The 24,953-nt window shown below is 42.9% G+C and overlaps 1 protein-coding gene across 3 annotated transcripts in view; it reads left to right on the top strand.

Annotated features, from left to right (window-relative positions):
- Positions 1 to 23,107, top strand: part of MFSD11 (major facilitator superfamily domain containing 11) — a 65,713-nt gene extending 42,606 nt beyond the window's left edge. For all 3 annotated transcript variants that reach the window (XM_029600403.1, XM_029600404.1, XM_029600402.1), the window contains 4 exons: positions 1,829 to 1,954; positions 11,963 to 12,137; positions 18,616 to 18,751; positions 20,099 to 23,107. In XM_029600403.1, coding sequence (XP_029456263.1) covers positions 1,829 to 1,954; positions 11,963 to 12,137; positions 18,616 to 18,751; positions 20,099 to 20,257 — 596 coding nt within the window. In that variant the 3' untranslated portion in view covers positions 20,258 to 23,107. The remainder of the gene's footprint in view (positions 1 to 1,828; positions 1,955 to 11,962; positions 12,138 to 18,615; positions 18,752 to 20,098) is intronic.
- The last annotated feature ends 1,846 nt before the right edge of the window (positions 23,108 to 24,953 follow it).

Genomic DNA, 24,953 nt, shown 5'->3' with positions numbered 1-24,953 from the left:
TTCAGAGAAGTGCAGGAGGTCAGTAGAGCAAGGTAGATGACAGTACTCACTCCATAATGTAGATGAAGGTAGCTGGGATTGGCATGGGGTACACCGGCGGTTCCGTCAGCAAGGTGGTAGAAACGAGAAGTGTACTCACAAGGCTGAACTAGGCAGGATCCCGAACAAGGATAGATGGATTCTCCAGGCAGGAAGGCCCTCCAAGGAGTGGATAGCCAGAACGTGACAAGGCCCCCGAGGAGCGGGTACCTAAGGCGTTCTAAGTCCAGGAGTTCCGGAACGAGTTCAGAGTAGCAAAGCGAAGTGTCTCCAAGAGGAGTGGAATAAGCAGGAAGGAAGTCCTTGCTAACTTGTAGGAAGCATAGGCTGGATGGATTAAATACACTGGCGGGTGACGTCAAGTGGAGGGAACGCCCCCGAGGTTCCCACCATGACGTGAATAATAGAGGGCCTGGCGCGCATCCTAGGTAATCCCCGCTTCAAGATGGCGGATGGGATTGCCCACGCCGTCCCGGGGACGCCCCAGAACATGGCGTTTGCAGGCTGAGGCCGCCATGGCTCTGATAATCCCTGGTGCAGGGAAAAGAGAGGTGAGCAGCAGAGGTCGCAGCCGACGGGCGCAACACACTGCTCCTGACCCTCTTGGGAATAGCCATGTTTGGAAGAGAATCATACATTTTATTGTGCATATTTATATTTAATTGGTTCATACAGTGTGAAGAAAGAACCAATTTAGTATCAAAAGGTTATGTAGGTCAACTTTGGAGAAAGTTAGGTGGAGTAACAATGCTCTCAGTGGTGCTGACTTTTTTTTTATTTTGTTTGGTTTTGTATTGTTGCATTTAAAAATTTTTATTATATACTGCTTTGGGCAGACTATGTTTGGTTGGCTAGGAAGTTTTATAAGTATTTTTAAATAAATACAAAAATGTTTCTGTGTTCATGCAGCATCTGGTCTCCTTGTGACATCCTTGACAGTAGGAGGTCAATTGTGCCCCGTTGGCATGAGGCAGTCTGTGACTCTCTTGTCAACATGACAGCTGTCAAGTGCTTCGGGGGGGGGAGGGGGTGTTGGAAGTGTTACAGCTTAAGGAAATTTCAAAAAATCATCACAGTAAAATATTGAACTTGATGTGGGCCAACTATTTCTCATTTTCTGCATTAGAAAAATTGCAAAGTGCCCCCAGGATGGCCTTTCTGGCCTCTTTTCCAAAGGGAAGAAATCTTATGAGTTCACTGTGTATGCCCCCCCCCCCCCCCATAACATTTTTTGTTTGGTGTCATATACATACCACATTTTTATTAAACGTTAGAGGTCCAAGGAGATTTTGATGGTTGTTTTTTTTTTTTTTTGATCCACAATATATGCACAAATGCCCTGGAAAGTAGGTGCCATTCATTCTGCGTGGAATTGCTTGTTTCTCGTTCAATATCTACTGCCAAACCCCCCCCCCCCCCCCCCCCCCCCCCCCCCCGGACACTCGCATACAATCCCAGTGATTCAGAACCTCGTGATCAGCAAAACATGAAAAAAAGTGCCCTTCTGTATAAAGAAATAGCAGTCCAGATGTTGGAATATTTGTATCGGTTTGGAAGTTATATAAGGAGGCAGAATGATACAAATGTTACTGTGTTTCCATTAGTATTCTTGTGTGTCTCTGCTTAGGAAAGAGATGATAATGAACATATGTTACTTTATCAGCATGTCTCTGTGTTTGTTAAAAAAAAAAACAAACAAAAAAACCAAAGCATTTAAAGCTATGGATATTATATGCACATATGCAAGGAAAATTGTAATAGCTGAGATTTTTTATTTCTTTGATTCAAGGTTTGGAGCTGACCTTTTTCTCTGGTGTCTATGGAACATGCATTGGCGCTATGAACAGATTTGGCCTTCAAGCAAAAAGCCTGATCGGACTTTCTGGCATTTTTATTGGCTTAGGGGAAATATTAGGTTAGTCCTCTCTCCCCCATCCCCGTCAAAAATATTTTTAAAATATTTTTGACAATTAAAACTTGTATATGTTCTGTTACCTGTTGACTTCATAAGTTCTATTATCCAGAAAAAAACTCTTTATTACCTGAAATTCTTTTATTGGAAAACTTCCTTTATCCAGAACTTTCATTATCCAGAAAAATCCATTAGCTGGCACAAGCCTTGTCCCAGCCCTTCCATGTTAAGGATGATTTCTATGAGTCTCTGAATTTCAGAGGGAAGGGCGAGTTTGCTCGGTGTTTTCCATAGCAGGATGAATTAGCCATGATCTCTGGGGTAATGCCATCTAGTGGCACAGAATGGACTTCTCTTTCATAGCTAGTAGAGCTTTTTGGTTCTACAGAATGTGTGTGGGAGTTCCTGTCCAACCATTACCCATCAGTCTCCTCAGTCTGTAGTAAAGCTTTTATGTAAACATTATCTGGTCTCCAGGGAGGAGGGAGAGTAGCTCATGGCTTATTCATCCTGCTAAAGAAAACCACTGTTTACCGTAAGCAAATTTGCTCTTTTCTATCAGTAAGCAGTCTGAATTAGCCATGATCTCAGGGGAGTCCCAAGCTAAGCATTGCAGTGGAATGTGGTTACATCTGGGGTAGAGATGCTCCTGCATCCCCTATAGATTCTTTTTTTTTTTTTCAACTCAGTCCCCCGTCCCCCCAGTGGAAATCAGATTAGTTTGGAAGAAACTAAGATAGTACTGCTCTGCTTAGGGTGCTATCTGTTGCTGCTTGTTTGTCCAGGCAGTAATGAGAGGTTCAGATATGCACTGATGACCATGTCATCAAGCGGAACGTTCTGGAGATTCCCAATGGAAGATGCTGTTTCTCGTATTTGGTGAGCATGCACAGAACTGAAGAGTTACAGTTGTGCTGAGTCTTAGCAGTGACGGATGCAGTTTACCACTAAACAATTTGCCATAGTACACTTCATAACTGTGATGCCTGAACGATTTGGGTCATAGGATACAAAGAGTTGCAAAGTCTTTTGGAAAGAATCTGTTTTCCTTTTGTATTAAGACAGCACTCTCTTGCAATCCAGTGTATGAAGTTGTTTTTCTCCTTGGTGAGCATGTGGTCGAGTTAGAAAGTTAGAAGGATGATTGATTTGATTAATGTGGAACAGGGATACCACCTTCGGCAAGAATTTTGGATTAGTCCGAAGTATCAATTTGTCGTGGTAGAATAGTAAATAGGATGGATAATGAGCAAGAGCTTGAAGTTTGCTAATACAACATGCCGACAATAACGGCCACCAAAAATAGCACTTTCTAGGTAAGGAATTTCAGTGATGAGGATTTCAGCAGTTCGAAAGGTGATCTCATGATTTGTTGAATTACTGTATTAAGGTTCCATGGAGTGGCAGGATGCTTAATTGGAGGATTTACATGCAATAGCCCTTTCATAAATCATATTTAAAGTGACTGCATATAGCTATCAACGTGTGGTCTATACTTACTCGGATTATAAGTTGATTACAGTAGTAACTTCACCAGTGACTGTAAAAAAAACTATAAACTTGGCAATTTAGGGCTACAATCCAAAAAGCCTGCCATATTTATGAGGTTTCTCCGCTCTAGTAAACATAGACCACGCGTTGATAGCTATATGCAGTCTCTTTAAATATGATGTCTTTTGAATAATCTCAGTTGAATCATTATATACATACAGTTCTATTGAGTTGTCCTTTCATAAATCAAGCAACTAGCAAGTGAGTTGCTGTAGAATTGTCATCAATGCGATCATGGTAGGCCGCTTTTGCACTAAGGTGCATGTGTATAGACAAGGTGGCGAGGCCCAACGAGAAGAGAGAATGCAAATAGGTAAGCAAGGTATCTGCTTTACATGACCGAAGGTTGAGGTTTTGGCTTTGACACCAGGTGGTGTAGAATTTCTATAGTTCCTGGTGGCAAGTAGTACATTTTCAATGTCTGCAGGCAGATGAAGATCGCCTAGCACTAAATATTCAACATCCATGTTGTTAAGTGGAGGGATGTAGAATCTGTATGAAGGAGATGACTGTCCTCTTATATGAGTAAGATGGGTCCCTTGCCCAAGGGGACGGGTGGATGTGAGGAGAGCTGTACTATACTTGTTTGGTCCACGTGGGAATGATCAGAATCATGTGAGTTCTGTCTCTGATCAATTTCTGTATTGTCCTGGCAATTAATGGGAACACTGAAAAAGCATACATGAGGTCTGATGCCCAATCTAGCAGAAATGCATCTTGAGCGACTCTCAACAGGCTCCAACAGATTGAACGGGATCAATCTAGTTTCCGGTTCCCTAATGCGAACAGATCGATGGACAGTCGACCCCAGATCTGAAACAGTCTGAGTATGGAATCCCTTAAGGACCATTCATGGGGATTGAAGATCCTGCTTAATTGATCTGCCTCCATGTTCGCGAGGCCCGGGATATAAGTTGCTTGTAATTTAGCTTGGTGGTCCAATGCCCATTGTCATATGGCCAGAGTTTCCTGGCATAGCGTCCAAGAACCTATACCACCTTGCTTGTTTACATAAAACATGCAACTTTGTTGTCCATTTGTATGAGGATACTTTTTCCTTACAGCATGTGTGCAAACATATGCAGCCTATTCTTTATTGCTCTCAACTCTATAAGGTTGATTTGAAGATCTTTCTCGGAACATGTCCATGTTCCCTGTGTTTGATTGGATATAGGACATGTGCTCCCCATACTACTGTTGACACATACTTAGTGAGTTTGATCTGATCTGCTCTCTGAGAAAAAAGATCTCCCACTTGGGTATTTCTTGGATTCAGCCATTCCAAGATATTTGCTTTCATTTCCAGTGGAGGTAGACTGTATGCTAAAGTGACTGTCAGCATTGTTCCCATTGGGATCTGAGGCCCCACTGTAGATGAGGCATGTGCAGTTGTGTGTGGGAAACTACATTAATTAAAGCAGCCATGTGATCCAATATAATCAAAAGTTGATGTGCCGTTTGTTGGTTTGTGCAGGAGGAAACGTGCATGATGATGGAGACTTGTTTGTCTATCTTGTGGCAAATACGTGCTGGCTCTTTGGTTATTGAGATGTGTTCCTATGAATGGAAGAGATTGTGTGGGGGTCAGATGTGATTTTTCTAGATTGATGAGAAAACCTAGATCCTGGAAAAGCTTGATGGTTTCCTGTAGAAAACAATGCACCTCTGCTTGTGCTGGAGCCGTTATCAGCCAATCGTTCAGGTATCGGAAGACTTGGATCCCCTGATGGAAAAGATGCACAGCTACCACGACCATGCATTGGTGAGGACCTTGTATTGCTAATGGGTTACGTTCACCTGGAATCTGAGGTATTTCCAAAAAGATGTATGAATAAGAAAGTGTGCATATGTATCCTGTAGATCCAGAGAACACATCCATTATCGTTGCTGTATGATGGGCAAGATTGTGCCCATGGAGTTCATTTTGAACCTTTCCCTCTGCAGGAAAATATTCAGTTGTCAAATGTCCAAGATGGGGCAGAAACCTCCAGATTTTTTTCAGGATAAGGAAGTATTGGGAATGAAACCCTGTATCCTTCTGAGGTGGAGGGACCACTTCTATGGCTCAATGGCAGAGAAGTTTTTGTATCTCTGCCTGTAACTGTTGTTGGTTTGCATGGTCATTGTGAGCAGTAGTTAGATGCGGCATTTGGGGGTGTTGCAAAAAATTCAGATGATATCCCTGACATATAATAGCACCCACTGATCCTTGGTGATTGTTTTCCAAGTGGGCAAATAGCTATATCTTGCCTCTTAAATAGGTGAGATTCTCCAGGATCGGCTGTACTAAAAACTGTGAGTGGTTTTGGGCTGAGACTGTGTAGTGGTTTCTGTGGACAATGGTCCCTCGGGCATCCATGAGCTGGAAGCTGTTGGCCTTGTTGCCTAGGTATTTGCAACGGGGAAAACAAATAGTGTTGCAATGGCTAGTATGGCCGTCATGAGTAATATGGCCACTTGAAGGTGTAATATGAACGTTGTGGCATCGTGGACTATTTGGATGATAAGGATTGGACGACGACATTTTGTTCTTTCAACTGGAATACTGTCTCCCTTAGGTTTTTGCTGAAAAGGTTGTCCCCCAAGCATGGGAGATCTGCCAACTTTTCGTGAATGTCATCCTGGATGGAGCTTGCCCTTACCATGCTATCCTTTGAGCTCCTATTGATGTAGCCAGTGTTCTTGCGATAGGATCAAAGGATTCATAGACTGCATGTAAGAGATGATGTACCGCCTCCTCTAGGTCGGAGAGTGGTGGCAGAATAAAGTCATTTCCTGAATCATTCAGTATAAATGGCTTCAAGGCCTGTATGCAGGAATGAATGTACTGAATCTTGCAGAACTTGTGATGTACAATTTGGGTTTCCAACATGGTTCTATGGAAGACCTTTTTGAAAACATCAAGTAACCTATGATTCTTTCCTGGCGCTGAGGTAGAATGTAGCCTTATTTTCTTCGCCTCTTTTAAGGCAGATTCAACTACCACTGATTGATTGGTGTGGTAATTGGCCCACCCCATGACCAGGTTATTTTTGCATATGAAATTTTAAGTCCAATGTCCTTGCCATCAGCAATAGAAAGATAGGAGTCTCCCACATTTTCATTTGTATACTGTCGAAGAGTGAATGAGTAGATAGGCTCAGAGGGGACCCCCAAGATATGTAGGATATTGAGGACATCCACCCTTGGGTCAGGGTCCTTAGTTATGTGAACCCCCAAAGGTTTGCCCATTTTTTCAACAAATTTTGAATGTCATGTCTTCCGGAGTGGACGTATGATCTGGTAGAACCAGAAATGTATCTGATGGGATTTCAGTTGAGCTACTAGGGGACTTCCCTGGGGAACAGCCTGTCAATAAAGGCGATGATGGAGATCGTGCGTGTGGAGAGGTGGGTAAAAGCGGAGGAGATGACATTGGTGAATATCTTGGCTTGATCCTTCTTGGTGGAGAATTCGTCCAATTTGAAGCTCCTCGAGTGGAGAAAGGAGGTGTTGCTGGTATTACGGCTGATGGTGGCTTCTCTGGCAGAGAGAGGTAGGTAGTCGACATTGGCGGTAGTGCACCTAAGCCTGGTGTGTAAGTGGAGAAGAATAATTTCACAATGTTAGTGAGTTGTTCGAATGTGGACTTTATTCTTTGAGTAGGAGAAAGCTGCTCCATATCCTCTTTCGGATCTAGAATAGGTTTGCCCTGCATTGAGAGTGGAGCAGTGGAGGACAATGTGACAATGAAGCAGATGGGCTCGGGTCCTTTTAGCCTCAAACCGTGCGTGACCAAGTAGCTGATTGGAAGGTTATGATGGGCAGAGGATAACGAAATGTCTGAGGTGGCTATGCCATATCCCTGTATGGTATTGGTAGAGCCAATGAGAATGTCTGGTTGAGGCACCAGTGATTGTAGCGAGGAGAATCCCTTGAGGAATGGGATGATGCAAGGGGACACTGCACTGTTTTTGTCAGTTCTGTGCACCTCGGAATGTGTCTAAGAGGCTGGCAATGTTGGTCTGGGCCCCGTTGCACTGAAAAAAGTCGTCTCCGTTGAGGCTATTCAGTGCCCGTGTGGAGTGTCAATGAGCTTCAGGGCTGATGCACCATGCTTTGGGTGCTTCGAAGATCCTGACGCATCTGACACAGTGTGCTTAGATTGTTTCGGTGGCGCTGACAACATCAGTGCCAGCTACTTGCTGTGCACTGATTTGACTGGTGCATAAGTTGTCTTTTTTGATGCTCCATGCTTCTCTGATGCTGGTTGTGTCGACTGGATTGTTTTCGGCACAAATTGCTTCGTTGCAAGTGTTGAGTGAGATACATGTGTCGTCAGAGCACTTTTAGGTCTTTTTGGTGTATGGGCCCTTTCTTTAGTTTTTTTTTACATTTGGCTGACTTCTGATGAGTTAGGGTCATAGCTGAGGAGGCAATGCTCGACTCGTTCCCCAGTGACGGAGAAGAGGAACAACTGCAGCCTACTAACTTATGCAGTTCCTCTTTTTTTCCCTCCTTTTTGTGTTGGGTCCTTGGTGATATTTTGTCGCAGGCTGAACAGTTGGGCTGATCGTGTGGGGGTCCAAACAGTAGTAACAAACGTTGTATGTATCAGTAACTAACATCAGGTGGCCACAGGAACAGGCCTTGAATCCGCTTACCGTTTTTTTCGCCTAGGACATCACCATTTATTTTTCTTTCTTTCTTCCTTGCACTGAAAAGTGCTTTTTTGGGGCTGCCAAGGCAGCAAGCAAAGTCACAGAGGAGAGAGGGTTTTGTTCCACCCACCCCTTTTTTTATTTTTTATTTATTTTATTTTTTAAGAGCGAGAGAGAAATCCATCCGTGCTCCAGCGTGGACAAAATAAGACCGAGGAGACTGATAGGTAACAGTTGCGCGAGAAATCCTGCACATGCTCACTAGAGCCAAAAAGGTCTAGAAGAAATCATGTTCAAGTTGCCTACAGCTGTTGATACTAACATAAATGACACTGTCGCTAATTGGAACTCTACAATTATTAAACATTAGATGTTATAACCCCATTAAACACAACTTCTCTTTATAAACTCAAACCTAAAGCCCCTGGTATACTAAATCTCTAAACAGCCTCAAAGTACTATTAAGAAACAAAGAATGCCTATGGCGGCGCAAAAAACCCCAGAAGCATAAAACACATTTCAATGCACCCTACGACATTACAACAAAGAATTAAATCAAGCCAAAAAAAATTACTATACTAAGAAAATTACAAAAGCACATGGTAATCCTAAGGCCCTTTTCAACATTGTTAGATCTCTAACAACTACAAACAATATGCAGACCATTATCTATGATACCTCCATGTGTAATAAAATAGCTACATTTTTTAAAGAAAAGGCCGACAGTATATCAAATTAATTTAAACATTTACCTTATCCAACATTTATTAGTAAGGCTTCCTGTAATTGGCCTGAATTTATTCCATTTTCAGAAGTCATTATACAATCCGTTATTCAGAAACTGAATATCTCCAATTCACCTCAAAACCCCTGTCCAGGTTCCTTTTTCAAAGCAATAGGACCTCATGCTAGCTCTTTTTTGTGCGCCCTAGACAATCAGTCCCTCGTTTCAGGGATTTTTCCAGACAGTTGAAACAGACATCCATTCTACCCATAGTCAAAAACAAATCTAAAGATCATAATGCTTGAGCTTCTTTAACATCTCTAGCCAACCTAATAGAATCCATAGTGCTCCACCAACTTACAGAGTTCCTAACACACAATGACATATTACATTCTAGTCAGCATGGATTCCGCAAGGGACACTATCGAGACTCTGCTGCTTGCCTCTTTTGACACTCTAATCCGAGGATTTGACAATAATACAGATTATATCATCGTCTTTTTGGACATTTCAGCGGCATTTGATACCCTAGACCATAAGATCCTTCTAACTGGCTACAAGCATTAGGTATCACAGATACTGTTTTAAATTGGTTTTCCTCTTTCTCATCAAATCGCACACAACAGATTAATATAGGCAACCATTCCTCTGATCATTATATTATTACATCTGGTGTCCCCCCAAGGTTCCTCTCTATCTCCTATACTGTTTAACATCTATTTACTCCCCCTGTGTAACATTCTATCATCATTAAACGTCCAATTCAAAATATATGCTGATGACATCCAGTTTTTCGTGCCTTCCAATAGTTCTTGGTCCACTACCTTTTCTTCAGTCACATTATACTTCAATACCATCAACACTTGGCTTTCTCACAACCGTCTTAAATTGAATACATCCAAGACGGAACTTGTTTCTCGCATCAATTTCCAGTCATAGGCTTGGGCCTCCCCCACTCTCATCTTTCCTTAAATGGAATCTCGGTACCTATTACAAACCAAGCCACTAATTTAGGAGTAATAATTAACTGATCTATCCATGACCCAACATATTTCATCAATCACCAAAAATCATTTTACAAAATTCTTTTACTAAAAAGACTCTGTCCACTTCTCTTCCAACATGACTTTCGAACTGTTCTTCAGTCTTTAGTATTTTCCGGTTTAGATTATTGCAATGCACTCTTTATAGGTTTACCAGACTCTACTTTGCAACCATAACAACTGATTCAGAATACGGCAGCTTGTATCTTAGCAGGTACATCCATAAGAAACCATATCTCACCGGTACTTCAGTCTTTCCATAGCATCCCCATAAAATCAAGAATCCAATATAAAATCTTAATAATAATCCACTCGCTCATTTATAATTCTTCATCTACTTGGCTTTGTTCCACCCTCCATATCTATCAACCAGCCAGACACCTTAGGTCAATGTCAAAAAACTTTCTGGAAATCCCATCGCCAAAGCTTACTAGATTACATTTCACAAGAAAGTGTGCATTCTCCGTTGCAGGTCCTTTTCTCTGGAACTCCATACCCAACTCACTCCGTCAGATGTCCAATAGAAAGCAATTCAAAAAATCCCTGAAAACACCTCTTTCAGATGGCTTACAATATTCCACTAAATGATTAAATCCAAAGAAAAATTAAAAATGCATTCTAAATAGTCCTCAGGCACCAAGTTTTTTCTTTCTCTTGTTTTTGGTAAAAGATTAAAAACCACTTTTAATTTATTTTATATTAATTTTATGTAATTTTCTTACATTTTATTTTTATGCTTTACATTTATATTTTATTTTCCTATTTTGTAAACCGTTTTGATCAACTTGTTTGTAAAAGCGGTATATAAACATTTTTTAAATAAATAAAATTAGCTATGAGAGAGAAGTCCGTTCTGTGCCACCAGATGGCATCACTCCAGAGATAATGGCTAATTCAGACTGCTTATCAGTTGAAAATAGTTTTCCATATCCAAATTTTTACTGCAAACATTATTCCAAAAGTCTGCGTAAAGAATCTCTTGAAGAAAAGATGGTAGCAGAAGCAGGGTTTTACCTGACAGTGTAGTCAAAAGTGAATGAAAATGGATTTTCATTAGCAGCATTCCCAAATCCTAGATTTACAAAACCCCAATGCTCAACCTCTATACTTGCAGTGAGCTAGGGTATTGTGCAGAATGGGTTATGCATTGCTTGACTGGCTTTTGGGACCTGATGAAGGAAGTGGAGCCCCCAAAGCTAGTCAGAAATATATTAAGTTAGTCCAGTAAAAAGGTGTCACCTTATTTATTTATTTTGGTTGACTTTTATTTTCAGCACCAGCAAACCAGATATAAGAATATTACAGCTGGGAAAAGCTGCCCTACCAGCAGCAAACCTGAGTAATATGCAGCTCTTAAAATCCAAATATCCTGCTGTTATCTAGTCTTAAATCAATGTGCTTTACTGGTCATCAGTAAAGATGGAGTTTTTGGTAATTCCTATGTTTATGACCTGTCTTTTATTTGGGTAATTTGTTTAAAATACATTGCTCACCACACTATGATGAAAAGCCGGGAAGCTCTAGCTGATACATCCAAAAAATGGACATGTAAGGTGTTGAGCTCATGGTGTTAAGAGGAATGCTACCAGACTTAGGAAGCACTGAACCATGGTGATAAATTCCTTCCCCAAAGAACTTACAATCTGACTATCCAAGCCATCAGGTGATAAGGTGACTTACTCAAGGTCACAAAGAGCATCAGTGGGAGAAGCAGGATTTGAACCCTGGCCTTCCTGGTTTCCAGCCCATTACTCTAATCACCAGGCCACTCCTCCTTGTGACAAAGATGATGCAGTTAGCAGGCTGGAGAGCTTGCAATAGTTTACACACAGACTATGCAGGCCCTGATTTCTGTAGCAGAAATGGAACATTTTCATATTGAGAGCTGGGAAAGCTTTCTCCTTTTCATTAAACCACAATAGCAGGATGTGTCAATTTGAAACACCTAATTTAGAAGTCTCTGATATGTTCTGTTGTGCATGCTCATAGGCATCCAGCATTTTTCACATTGCAACTGAATGTTAATGGTGTTGCTTTCTCCCCATGTCCACAGGTGGAGGGCTTTTTGGCTTGCTGAGCAAGAAGAACCGGTGTGGTCGAAATTTGATAGTGCTGCTGGGCATTCTGGTTCATACTGTGGCTTTTTATTTAATTTTTTTCAATGTACCAAATGATGCCCCCATTGCTTCCAGCGAGGGAACCGATAACAAAGCTTACATGAACCCCAGGTAGAGAAACTTATGCCTTGCCTCCTCAGGCTGCAGAAGAATTTGTGGCAGCAAATCCAGCTCTCGAGTGCTGCAAACCGGTCTGGTTTGCAGGATATCCCTACTGAATGTTCATCTGTTGCATTCGGTCCAGAAGCCCATCAAATTTGCATATTTCATAGTCCTGAAATCCAACTAGTTTGCAGCTCTTAAAAAATTATTTATGTGTTAAATTCAATTTCCATTCCATCCTTATACACAGTGCCCAGACTGGGTTACAGATTAAAACACAAACCATTAATGTCCATAAAATCAACACAAGGCATACCACTCTAGATAGAGAATAACTTTATTCTAGCAGTAGAATAACATAACCAAGCATTATCAGCAGTGGGAAAACAGTCCTAGGTCCCACCCCTCACTTATTCTCGCCAGTGGCAAAAAGGCAGGTTTCCTTATCAATCTGCTACACCAGTCCAGACTCATGGGTGTATTACCCCCAACCAGCAAGTGGAGACAGAGGAGACACATTTTTCATGACTTTATCACTGGTACTTACTGTGGTGCAGGTTTTCTGAGCTTTTCTAAACATCAGCAAATCCCCCGTTAATTGCACCACTTGGGAAGGTTTATTCACCAGGCAGTAATTGCGTATTCAAAAGACTATGACTACGTGGCATAGCCAAATACACAGTCCCTATGCTAAGTGATGCCAAAGAATTACCCTCCCCCTTCGGGAAGGCAGCAACTGGATAGAATGGAACTTGAGCAACCATTCACTCAGATAGTCAGGATCCATGTCATATAAAACCTTGAACGCCAAAGAGAGGGCCCTGAACTGAGGCTGCTAAGTGACTGGTAGCTAAAGGAGAAACGCCAACATAGGTGTTGCATGTTCTCTATCGTTTGCCTGGGGTAAAAGCGTAGTGGTTGCATTCTGTACAAGATATAAATGTCTGGAACTTTTTTCAGCAATCTCAAATGCAAGATGTTACAATAATCCAAATAATAAAAATTTCCTACAATTAATTTGAGGAGGGGGAGGGTGACCGACTAATATCAACAATCTTGTGTTTGCCCAAGGATGGGATTGTGGATATTATCAGGGCATTGGACAGTCCTTAAAACCCAAATTACAGTCTTCATTACCCAAAAATCTTTGCCATCACACCTCAAAACTCGCCCAGACTTCCATTTCTGCAACCATTGTGTTTCACATACTCGGTCATGTCCATGTTTCTACACGGAGACTCAACCCTTGCTTCAGTGTGTCTCACAGGAGGGCTGTTGAGAATTTTGTCTGTTTTGGAAAGAGTAGAGAAGGTGGCATATTTAACTGATTACCAGTGGCAGTGGGAACTGAATATTTCCTAACGTGTAGCCAGATGGACTCAGGACCAATGAGTATTGTGCTCTCCTGATAGCAGATGGGAGACGGAGTCAGATTTCAAAGCTGACGTCACTCTACATATACCCATGCAGAAAGCGTAGCTCTTCAGTATTTTCCGTCTCCCAGCAGATGGGGACACTATTCCACACACTAGAATAGTGTAACAATTTAAAACAAAGAAGAAGAAAATTTACCTTAAGAAGATCGAGCCCCGCTCTCCTGCGGTGAAACCTAAGGGTCCCTCCCCCAGTCGCGAATTCCTGAGGTGATCTCCGATATCCCTCAGAGGTATGCCTTGGTCCCGGCGTGGACATAGCCCCCAGAATGGCTTAAAGGCAGTGGGTGCACATCCGAGCACGGCGGTGAAGGTAAAACCCTCTCCCCCGCAGCTGGAGACCGTCCGATGCGCAAGTGGTAAGCGACGAGACCAGGTAAGAAGGAAACTTTACATTCAGGTCTCCGGTCTCCAGAACTCAGATTGCCGTACCGACTCTACTTCCAGCAAGTTGAAAGGGAGCACCGATTGGGTTGAGCAGCCTTGGTTAGGCTAGGCCCCGATCCGGTGCAAGGGTCCACACACGTGGACCACCTAAGCAGAGGAGTAAGCCTATTCCCACCAAACTGGATATTACTCACTAAGGATGCGAGTCCGCGAGGGTGAGGAGCCCACTGTCAGGAACTGACGACCCAGGGACAGTGGAACAAGAAAGAGGCAGATTGGAACATAAACCGCCTTGAAGCACGAGCAGTCAGACTAGCATGCCTGCAATTCAGCCACAGTCTCCGTGGAGAATCAATCAGGTTAAGGTCTGACACCGCCACAACAGTTGCTTATGTCAACAGCCAGGGAGGAACCAAGAGCCAGCAGGTGTCTCTGGAAATAGAGCCCCTCATGGCTTGGGCAGAAATAAACCTTCAAGGGATCTCTGTCTTCCACATTGCGGGAAAAGACAACGTCTCAGCAGAGAGACCCTGGACCCGGGGGAATGAACGCTATCGGCCACAGTCTTCCAACTGATAGTAAATCGCTGGGGCCTCCCAGCCATGGATCTCCTGACTACCCATCTCAGTGCCCAAGTTCCCAGGTTCTTCTGCCGCAGATGAGAACCACATCCCTAGGAATCAACGTTCTCGTCCAACCCTGGCCAGAGGAAGACCTGCACGCCTTCCCTCCATGACCATTACTGGGCAGGGTCATCCACAAGATAGAGCATCACAGGGGGCTAGTTCTAGTAGTCGCCCCAGACTGGCCAAGACGACCATGGTACGCAGAAATGCGAAGACTACTTGCGGGTAACCCTCTGTGCCTACCTCCACACAGGGACCTTTTCCAGCAGGGCCCGATCCTCCACGAAGATCCATCCTGATTCTCTTACGGTCTGGCCCTTGAAAGAACTAGCCCGAAGAAGCACAGTCACTCAAAGGCACTGATTGACACCCTGCTCCGATCACGCAAGTTCTCCACATCCCTGTTTTACATAAGGATCTGGAGAGTATTCGAGGCCTGGTGTGAGGACCACGGGACTCTCCCGCGGACAGCTAAAGTTCCCATGATCCTGGATTTCCTGCAGGACGGTATGAAGAAGGGGTTGTCACCCAACTCCCTCAAGGTCCAAGTTGCTGAGCTGGCCTGCTTTGGAGCCGAAGCAGACGGTATCAAGCTATCAACCCATCCAGATGTGCCTCTATGGAATCTCAATCTAGTATTAGACTTCCTAGCGGGGGCTTCCTTCAGACCAAACTGCGGTCTATCACTACGTCTCTTAACATGGAAGACTGCATTCTTGGTGGCAATATGTTCAGCTCGTCGCCTCTCCGAACTTCAGGCACTATCCTGTTGGGAACCGTTCCTTAGCTTCACGCCTGGAACCAAACAACTGCGCACTGACCCCTCCTTCTTACCGAAAGTGGTTTCCCAGTATCACTTGAACCAAACCATCTCGTTACCATCTCCAGATGAACATAAGGGCTCTGAAGACTCATGCCTTCGTCGCCAGCTAAACGTCGGCAGACTTCTAGTCCGATACCTGGAAAGATCGGAACCTGTGTGCAAAACGGACCACCTGTTCGTTCTTCACAGCGGGAAGAAACAAGGGGAAGCGGCCTTACTGGCAACCATAGTCCACTGAATCAAAGACGTAATCAAAGCAGCCTACACGGAGGCAGGAAAGCCCTTACCTCTACAAGATCTTAAACACCCTCGCCCTCCTTCCTACAAATACAACTCCCCTCAAGTCAGGCGAGAATTCCAATTCTCTGAATAGACCCAAATTTGACTGTTTCGAATCAATCTCCACCAAAGAGATTGAATCACTTCTAAAAAGACAGAAACCATCTAGCCATCGGGCTGATAATATTCCATCGAGACTCCTGCTTCTCATCCCAAACTCGATCTCAGGACCTCTGACCAGCATCATAAACAGCCTCCTAACCCAAGGAAGCTACCCAGACAGTCTAAAAACCGCTTCACTCAAGCCCCTCCTCAAGAAACACAATTTAGACCCAAATGTACTAGCTAATTTCAGACCCATCTCTAACCTCCCTTTTGTCGCCAAACTAACGGAAAAACTGGTAAACACCCAGCTTTCTGATTATCTGGAAGACCACAAAATCCTACACCCTTCGCAATATGGTTTCCGTAAATCACGCAATACTGAAACCCTCCTCATTTCACTAACAGACCATATTATTATGGAGTTAGACAAAGGACACTCCTTCTTACTAGTCCTGTTAGACATCTCAGTGGCTTTCGACACCGTCAACCATACCATCCTGTTGGACCGCCTAGCTAATATCGGCATCTCCGGATCTGCTCACAACTGGTTCAAGTCCTTCCTCAGCAATAGGACTTACAAAGTCAAAATTAACAATAAAGAGTCACCCCTAACAAAATCTAATCTTGGTGTACCACAAGGATCTTCTTTATCCCCAACCCTTTTCAACATATACCTCCTCCCCCTCAGCCAACTATTAACAGATCTCAACCTAATTCATTATCTGTACGCAGACGACGTACAGATTCTAATCCCCATAACAGAATCAATCTCAAAAGCCCTCACCCATTGGAATAACTGCCTACTATCCATCACCAATCTACTCAACAGCTTAAACTTGGTCCTCAACGCCTCTAAGACAGAGCTTCTCCTCATCTCCTCAAATGATAACAACATCCCCCCACCATCACCACTAAACTCTCACATTACCTGTAAGCAGGTTAGAGATCTTGGGGTGATTTTAGACAATCGACTAAACCTAAAGAAAATGGTCAACACAACAACTAAAGACTGCTTCTTCAGATTACAGGTACTAAAACGACTTAAACCTCTCTTATTCTTCCACGACTTCAGGACAGTCCTTCAAGCGCTACTGTTCGCCAAAATAGACTACTGCAGTGCCCTTCTTCTAGGACTCCCCAAATCCACTACCAAACCTCTGCAGATGATACAAAATGCGGCAGCAAGATTGTTGACCAGTACCAGCCGCTGCGAACACATCTCACCCATACTCAGGAACCTACACTGGTTACCAGTGAATTTCAGAATTCTATACAAATCAATCACCTTAATCCACAAAACCATCCATCATCAACTTCAACTTGACCTGGAAATACCATTCAAACTCCACTCCTCTAACAGACCAACTAGAGATATTCATAAAGGCATGCTCAATGTTCCCCCCACTAAAGCCACACGCCTCGCCACGACCAGAGACAGAGCCTTTTCGTTAGCAGGCCCATCTATCTGGAATAGTATCCCTTCAAATCTCAGACTGGAGCCTTGCCTTTTAACTTTCAGAAAAAGACTTAAAACCTGGCTCTTTCACCAAGCCTTCCCTGAACCACCAGACAATTACTAGTTGGCCTTTCACTCCTACCCGGTCTGGCACTCGAATTTCTCGAAAACAAAAAAAAAAAAAAAATGGACTCTGAGACTTTCAGGGTAAAGCACAGTTTTTAAGTTTTTATAACTCGTACACTCTATGGTAACAATACTTTTATTACCGGCCTTTCTTCTTTCCAGCTTGTAGTAAGCTTCCAAGTTCTCTCCCCCTGTTGATTTGTAACTTTGACTTATTCCTACCTATAGTTATCTTTCGTTTACTTGAATTTGTTTACTCTAGTTTTTTCCCTTTGTTAAACTGTAAACCGATCCGATATGGTTATTTACTATGAAGGTCGGTATAAAAAACTGTTAAATAAAATAAATAAATAAAAATAAATAAGTTAAGGTCCATTCTACGAGGGCCCAGGCAATATCCTGGGCGGAAACCAAGCTGCTGTTGACTGCCGAGATCTGTCGAGTGGCGACATGGTCCTCAATACACACCTTTTCCAGGTTCTACTGCCTGGAAGTTCAGGCCCCAGGAGGATACAGTCTTTGCAAGGGCAGTACTAAGTGGGCCATGGGCAGCCTCCCATCCTGTACATCCCATTGGTCCTGAGTCCATCTGTCTACACGCTAGGAAATGGAGAAATTACCTGATAATTTCGTTTTCCTTAGTGTAGACAGATGGACTCAGCATCCTGCTCATGGCTGCCCCAGAAAACAAGAATCTCGGATAAACCTCGAGATTAAGCAAATACGGGTAAGCCATGGCCTACCCCTAGTTCAAGACAGCCATTGTTGGCCTGGTGTCGGCGTTAATTGGATGAATACACTGGCGGTCCCCAGTTGGAAATCAGTTGAACCAGTTCAAGTTTAATCAAGTTATTTAAACAAACATATATCCACAATGGCTTTTCAAGGAGAATAATGAAGAGCTAAGCTTCCTGTATGGGTATACGTAGAGTGATGTCAGCTTTGAAATCTGACTCCATCTCCCATCTGCTATCAGGAGAGCACAATACCAATTGGTCCTGAGTCCATCTGTCTACACTAAGGAAAATGAAATTATCAGGTAAGTAATTTCTCCATTTTAACAAAATGAAGAATGATTTTCCATCTCTTCATCATAGGAGCAATAGCCCTTCTTTGCAGACAGTACTGTTAGACAGCATTCCTGGACCAATATTGTGACTGCAGTAACGTTTAGTATGACATGCATTAGATTTGCACAGTAGTTCATGCTGCAAAGGAATTCAGTGGGGTTTTTTTTTTGTTTATTTTGCAGTGTAACACTGGCTCTCTTCTGCAGTTTTCTGCTGGGTTTGGGAGACAGTTGCTTTAACACCCAGCTGCTCAGCATTTTGGGGTTCCTTTATTCTGAAGACAGTGCCCCTGCATTTGCCGTCTTCAAGTTTGTACAGGTAATAACTGCAACAAGGGGAAGAGGGAAAGGAGGCATGCAACTAACCAGGTACCTGGTCACTTACAGCACTTTGAAAATTCTCCCAGCTGCACAGGCTTATAATTTGGATTCTTTCCTCATCTCACTTTGGCCCAAAGGGAAGCAAGTGGGGTAGCTGCACTTGATGGGGCTAACACAGCCTCCCTCCACCTCCCCCTGCTGCCAGTGGTGTGAGTGGCAGAAGAAGGTCAGTGCAGGGCTACATTTAGCATTTGCTGCTGGTCCTCTTCCCAGCTGCTGCTTCTTCCCCTCTCTCACATGCTTCCTGTTTAGAAAGCAAGCAACTTTCAAACTGTGTGCAGAAGCGTGAAGTCTGTGGGTACCGCAGGCTTTACATCAGTTTTCCAGGGGAAACGGTTTGTGCACAGACCTGCACCTGCTATTTGTGTAAGTAGTTTCTTTCCAGCAAAATTATGTTTGTATGCATATGCGGATAAGTGCTAACCTTGCCCAGACTGTACCCCCAGGACCACCACTGCTGTCTGTGTATAAAAGTACTGTACACATATACGGGCACTGCACATGCACTTCTACACCCAGATAGGGGAGGCGGTTTGCCAAAGACCCCATTTCTCACATAAAACACTGTTTTACATGCAGAAATGACTTTGAAAATTGCCTTCCCTGTATCCTTATGCACCTGGTCTGTTGCCATCTCTCTCACCATGGTATTAACAACAGGAAGTGCCCTTCGTGGAGGCTGCTATTGTAAACTTTCCACTAGGAATTTTACATTAAAACTAAAAATATTAATTTAGTTTACAGACCTGCCTTGAGAGAGGGTTATTTTTACTTCAGAAGTCCTGGTGAGTAATGAAGTAAACAGAACATTGGTTTTAGGTCAGTCAGAAGTAAACTTGAGTTCAGTCTGCTGAGTGACATCAAAAAGGACCTCCAGTGCTAAAGACTGATTCTGATGACATCACACTATAGGGTGCCACTGTCAGCTCCTGAAAGACATATCCCAAATCCAAGTGCATCGCTGCTGTGTATTCATTCAACTCCTTAACAATTGACTTTTAGCAGATATAATGGCTAAGTTGCAGAACAGCCTTCTAAGGGCAACATGTGGTTCTCACCTCAACGTTTATCTCCAGAGTCCTGTTTTAAAATGAGTTGTGTGAACTTGTATTCAAATGCAGAATTGGTGTGTGCTCGGCTATACACCTAAGGTAGTGGCTGCATGTGTATGCCTTTGAATTGCTGTGGTGGGTAATGCATATGGAATCCTGATTGGACAAAAATAATTGCCACATCCATGCAGACGCTAGTCAACTGACCTTAAGCTTCTCTGGATCTTTTTCAGTCCATCAGTGCGGCTGTGGCCTTCTTCTACAGCAACTACCTTCTCCTTCAGTGGCAGCTCCTGCTGCTGGTGGTGTTTGGCTTCTTTGGAACCATCTTATTCTTCACTGTGGAATGGCAGATCCTCTCGTCCCGGGGATCTGAGTACAGCAGCATCTGATCCAGCTGGGGCTGCAACTACACACCAGACTTCTTCAGAGGGACTTATTTTAGGAAACTTGGGGAGCAGCCATAAAGTGCTGCTAAGTTCTGTCATTCCCTGCGGACTGAAGCAGAGGTGGTGGTGGTGGTGACAACCTGTGTGCAATCTGTAGCTGCCGGAATCCCTATTCAGGGTCACTGCTAACGCTCAGCTTAATAAGCGATTACAATTGTTTTCCACTGTATTTGCTCATACAATTCGTCTTAGGTAAAAAGAACCCTATATTGACTCATTTTCAGGGAGCAGAAGTTATGTACAACGAAAGTCAGACAGCAAAATGGCTCTCTCCTCTGCCGCATTCTTGCTAACTAACTTCCCTGTTTAAGCATATTGAAATGTCCATGCATTACTTACTCTGAACTCCTAGATCTTGTTACAAACCTGTGTTTCCATGTCTAGGACGCATCTTATGGAATATCATGAAGAATGTTACGAGTGTAACAAAATGGCAGTGAATCAGGTTGACTAGATGATAAGGTGTACTGGCAAATAATTGTAATTTTAGCACACAATCTCATACTGAATGTGGCTTCTATCTTACACTCCCTGCTGCTGTCAGCCTGGGGGAATGACATCTCTCCTGTTCAAAGGCAGAGTTGCTTACTCGCTGTCAAACTGACAGCTACAGCAAGCAGAAGGAGGAGGGGGTGGGTGGGAAATCGAGGCATCTCTTCTGTCCAGACCAGTACATTTTAAATGTTAATAAACTATCTATGGTTTCACTATGACCAGGGGGCTGAGTGGGAAGTGTAGCCTGTCAGTTCATAAGACTTAGTTAATTGATGCACTAGAGGTCTGATTTTTATCTTTGCCAGTCTGCTTTTACAAAATGGACCAGGAGAAATAGTTACATTTTCTGCCCTCTCCTACCTTCCTATGAACAACAGAAACCATTTTAAGGATTTTTTTTTTTTTTTTTTTTGGACAAGTGGCATCAGTACAGCAGTGTTACACAGCCATGCAGGAAAAGCCCCTGTTCCCTGCACTGATGCTACGATGATGTACACTGCCTGACTTTTAAAAGGCTGCACTTCCCTAATCCTGTTAATTTGCCTAGACTTCGATGCCTAAATTGGGTGCCTAGTGCTGAAAATCAGTGCCAAGTACCTTACCTTTGTTTTCTCTAGCATTTTAGGCTCCTAAATTTAGGTGCCTAATGAAAAGACACTGTTTAAATCAGGCACTCAGCCCTAGTCGGTTTTCAAAGAGGCTGATTTTGGAGCCTTATGCTCAAACCCTAATAAGTTGAGATCTTGCAGTAAACTGTACACTAGAAGTGTGACGCAGAGTTTTTCTAACTCTAGGAGTTGCACAGCAATGAAGTATATGACATTTGCACAGAAGATTTCCTATATAGGGTCTGCTATTTAAACATTTGATTGTAGAGGGTAATTTTCAGAGAGCCCACAGTGCTAGCAAGCCTGCAAGCTGATTTTCAAAGGGAAACTCCAGTGCCGTTTGGTTTTTTTTAAACAAGTATGTGGGTTAGAGAACGCATGAGAATTTCAAAATGAAATTCCCGTCTGTAGCTGAGCTGGCCTTCCCTGGGCCTGCCCCTTTTCCCTATTGAAGAGGGAGGGAAATTTTCAAAAAGGTCAGTATCCGTTTACATGCAGAGAATCCCTCTGAAAATCGGCCCTCAGTTTGTGCACTTCCTGAGCCTTGCAAACATTTTTCTACTTGAAATCACATACATGCAGGATATAGTTGAATGTAATTATGTACTGTAAGTTAGAGAAGCCCTTTTATTTTTTTCAGGAGCAAAACAGATCAGGTGGTGAAAGTTGGTTTAAAAAGCAATAAACCAAGTGCTATTAGTTTTTGCATTGCTGCTAAGTGAAAAGCAGTGGGTTTTGCCATACAACAGCTGCATGTGTGTGTGGAGGGGGGAGGGATGGATTATCAGATACTAAAACAGCGGTTCTTTAGATTTTATGACTGTACCTGAAAAACCTGGCATGTAAAATGTACCGTTTGTGTGCATCAGTTGGAAATGTGCTTATGTCCAAGTTGTTTTCAAGTGGAATTTACTATAATCCAAAGTATAAAGGTAGCCACTGCAGTGCGAGCACACGGCAGGCCCATTCAGGGAGTGTGTTGCCTACATGAAGTCAGTTCATCGTTAAAGGGGTAGAAGTGTGGGTGAAGGGAGAATGGGGAAACAAGCCACCCTCTCCCCTCCCACCACCATTTTTCTGGAAGACCACTCCCTCCTGCCATGAATTTGGCAACCAGAGGGCCAGATGTACTAAAGGGGTTTTGCCAGTTTGTGTGTCTGGGGAAGGGAAAGGTTCCCAAGTCGTGCTCCCCTCCCCCCCCCCCCCCCCCCCCCGCTCTTTATCTGGGTCACACATCTTCTGAACTTTTAACACATTCCAAAGGAATTTATCCACCAAGTATATACACAAAATGAAGTATACTACAGTAGTATTTATTTTTTAATGAATGTAAGCTTGCGTCTGTAGGGAAGGGCCTTTTAAATCATATATCTCTTCTTCCAGAACTGACGTTACAAAACGCCAGAATGAAGAAGCGAGAGACAAGCCAAGACAGGAAGGAAAGGGGGAAATGTGGTAGAATCTGCAGAAGTATGATATATGCATGTTCAAGGAAGATGATCTAGTAAACTATTTTAGAAGGATTTCCAGACCTTTCTTTGTTTATATCAAGTTTGTATAAGGGTGTGGTAATGGGCAAAATAATTGTTAAAAGTACCAAAGAGCATTCTGGGTAATGCATACAAATGAGTGCCAGTGGCGATAAGACGTGTCATAGAAGTTTAAGTAAATAAAATGATCATAAGGCCAATGTTAGTAGCTGAGACTTCTTAAAGGGGGAGGACTAGCAACTATGTATTCCTCCTAAGTGGTCCCCAAGTGCTAACATAACTGACATGGTTGCCCCTAAAGAATGATATATTGCTGTTTTCCAGTTACATATCAGTGAAGTTGGTGATTTTAAAACCCAGTCTGGCATCATTATCTTGTGACTTTCAGCATGCCCCAGGTCTTGCATAATTTTTATGTTTGAATGTATATTGGAAGCGCAGGGATCTTTACGAGGAGTGGTTATACTGGGTATTTGGGTCTTGGGGACCACCTGGGTGGAAATTAAGGTCTTCCTGTTTAACAGCTACATTTCGTATTGAGTAACTTTTTGTCATTGAGCGCCTAGACTTTATACAGGGACCTAGACTCTCCTATTGCAAATTGATTTTCTGCCTGCAGAATATAAAGTTATCCAGGCTGTGCAGTTAGAACAACAACTATGCACAAAATATTTCAGAACAGGCAAGTAGGATTTTATTTCTTTTACATATAAAACCCACAACTTGAAAATATTGTGTATGGGAAAACTGTATAAGTTCAGAAACCATTGCAAATCCATTCCTTGTGATCAATTTGCTTTGCTCTCTGCTGAAGTGAAACACTGAATTTAAGAGTATTTGCAGTGTAGGTTCCAAGTTATACTCAGTAAATGATTGTGGTGAATTTAGAGGTTATTTTAACATCAACATTTAACTATGTAAGGGAAGGAACAGGAATTCAGTAAATTTGCTACATATGCAAATGAGCATGTTGCTACTGACTTGAATGTCATTTGCTCTTCCATCATTTCTGCCTGGCCCCAAAGTTAGGTTGTTTTTTTAGTGGGTTGGCAGTTCCCAAAGGTGGAATTTGGTATTTCAGGGGCCCTTACCTCCTGGTTGTGTAGTGAAGTACAGATTGTAAAAGACAGGTAATGCAGTTATTACTTATTATTAAGATGGATGCCTAAGGAAGGAAGGCAGGCAGAGCAGGAAACACAAAGGTGAAAAAAAAATGGCTGGGAATGTTTCCATGGAGAGAGAAGGAAGGATTGACCCAGTTTGGGCAAGTAGATTTGTGGCATGTGAGCCTGGCTAGCATTATTCTTGACTGGGTTGAGTGCAACAGGTGTTTCTCAGTTATCCTCAGACCACATAAATTAATCATTTCTGTTTGTCTTGTTTTATGCTGTCTGAATTTTTTTTTTTTTTTTTGTTCATGCCCTTTGCCACAACTAACTCATGTCTATCCTGGGAAGGGACTGGATTATCCTGAGAAACAAACCAAAATCCTGAAAAGTAAAGTTTGGTTCTTTATGAGGTTATTGAAGTCACATAATTGAAAGGTGATTATTATATTATTAACTTATTGATTTGAAGACACTGAGGATATATATATATATATATATCAAACAGAACTGGACCTTTTTGTTATCTTTTTGCAGCCAATACTTTTAGAATAAAGATGTCTATTCTATTTTGACTATATTTTTTATATTACAAGTGTTCAGGTTTTCTCCAATTGTCCAGTCCTCTAATCTCCCCCAGGTTCTCCCACCACAGTTAAGCCAGGGGAGTTAGGTATCCGATCTCTCCATGTTGACACCCCTTCCTGGATTGCAAGCTGTGTGTCAGCTGTAGGAAACCCTTACCAGTCCGAGGGCTGGAGAGATGCCTCCTCCAATGTGTACCTTTAGTATTACTGTTTGGCCAGGAGAGGCTGCCACAATAGCGGCAGCTTTCTCTCTTTCTCCAGTCTTGAGTGTCCTAGCACCATAGGGCGCATGCACCTGGTCGACCCTTGACAGATAGAGGATCCAGCCTGAGCGATGGAGCTGTTCCTTTTAC

Source organism: Rhinatrema bivittatum, chromosome 4, assembly GCF_901001135.1.
Source record: "Rhinatrema bivittatum chromosome 4, aRhiBiv1.1, whole genome shotgun sequence".
NCBI lineage: Eukaryota > Metazoa > Chordata > Amphibia > Gymnophiona > Rhinatrematidae > Rhinatrema > Rhinatrema bivittatum.
This window is presented reverse-complemented; position numbering and strand designations above follow the sequence as displayed.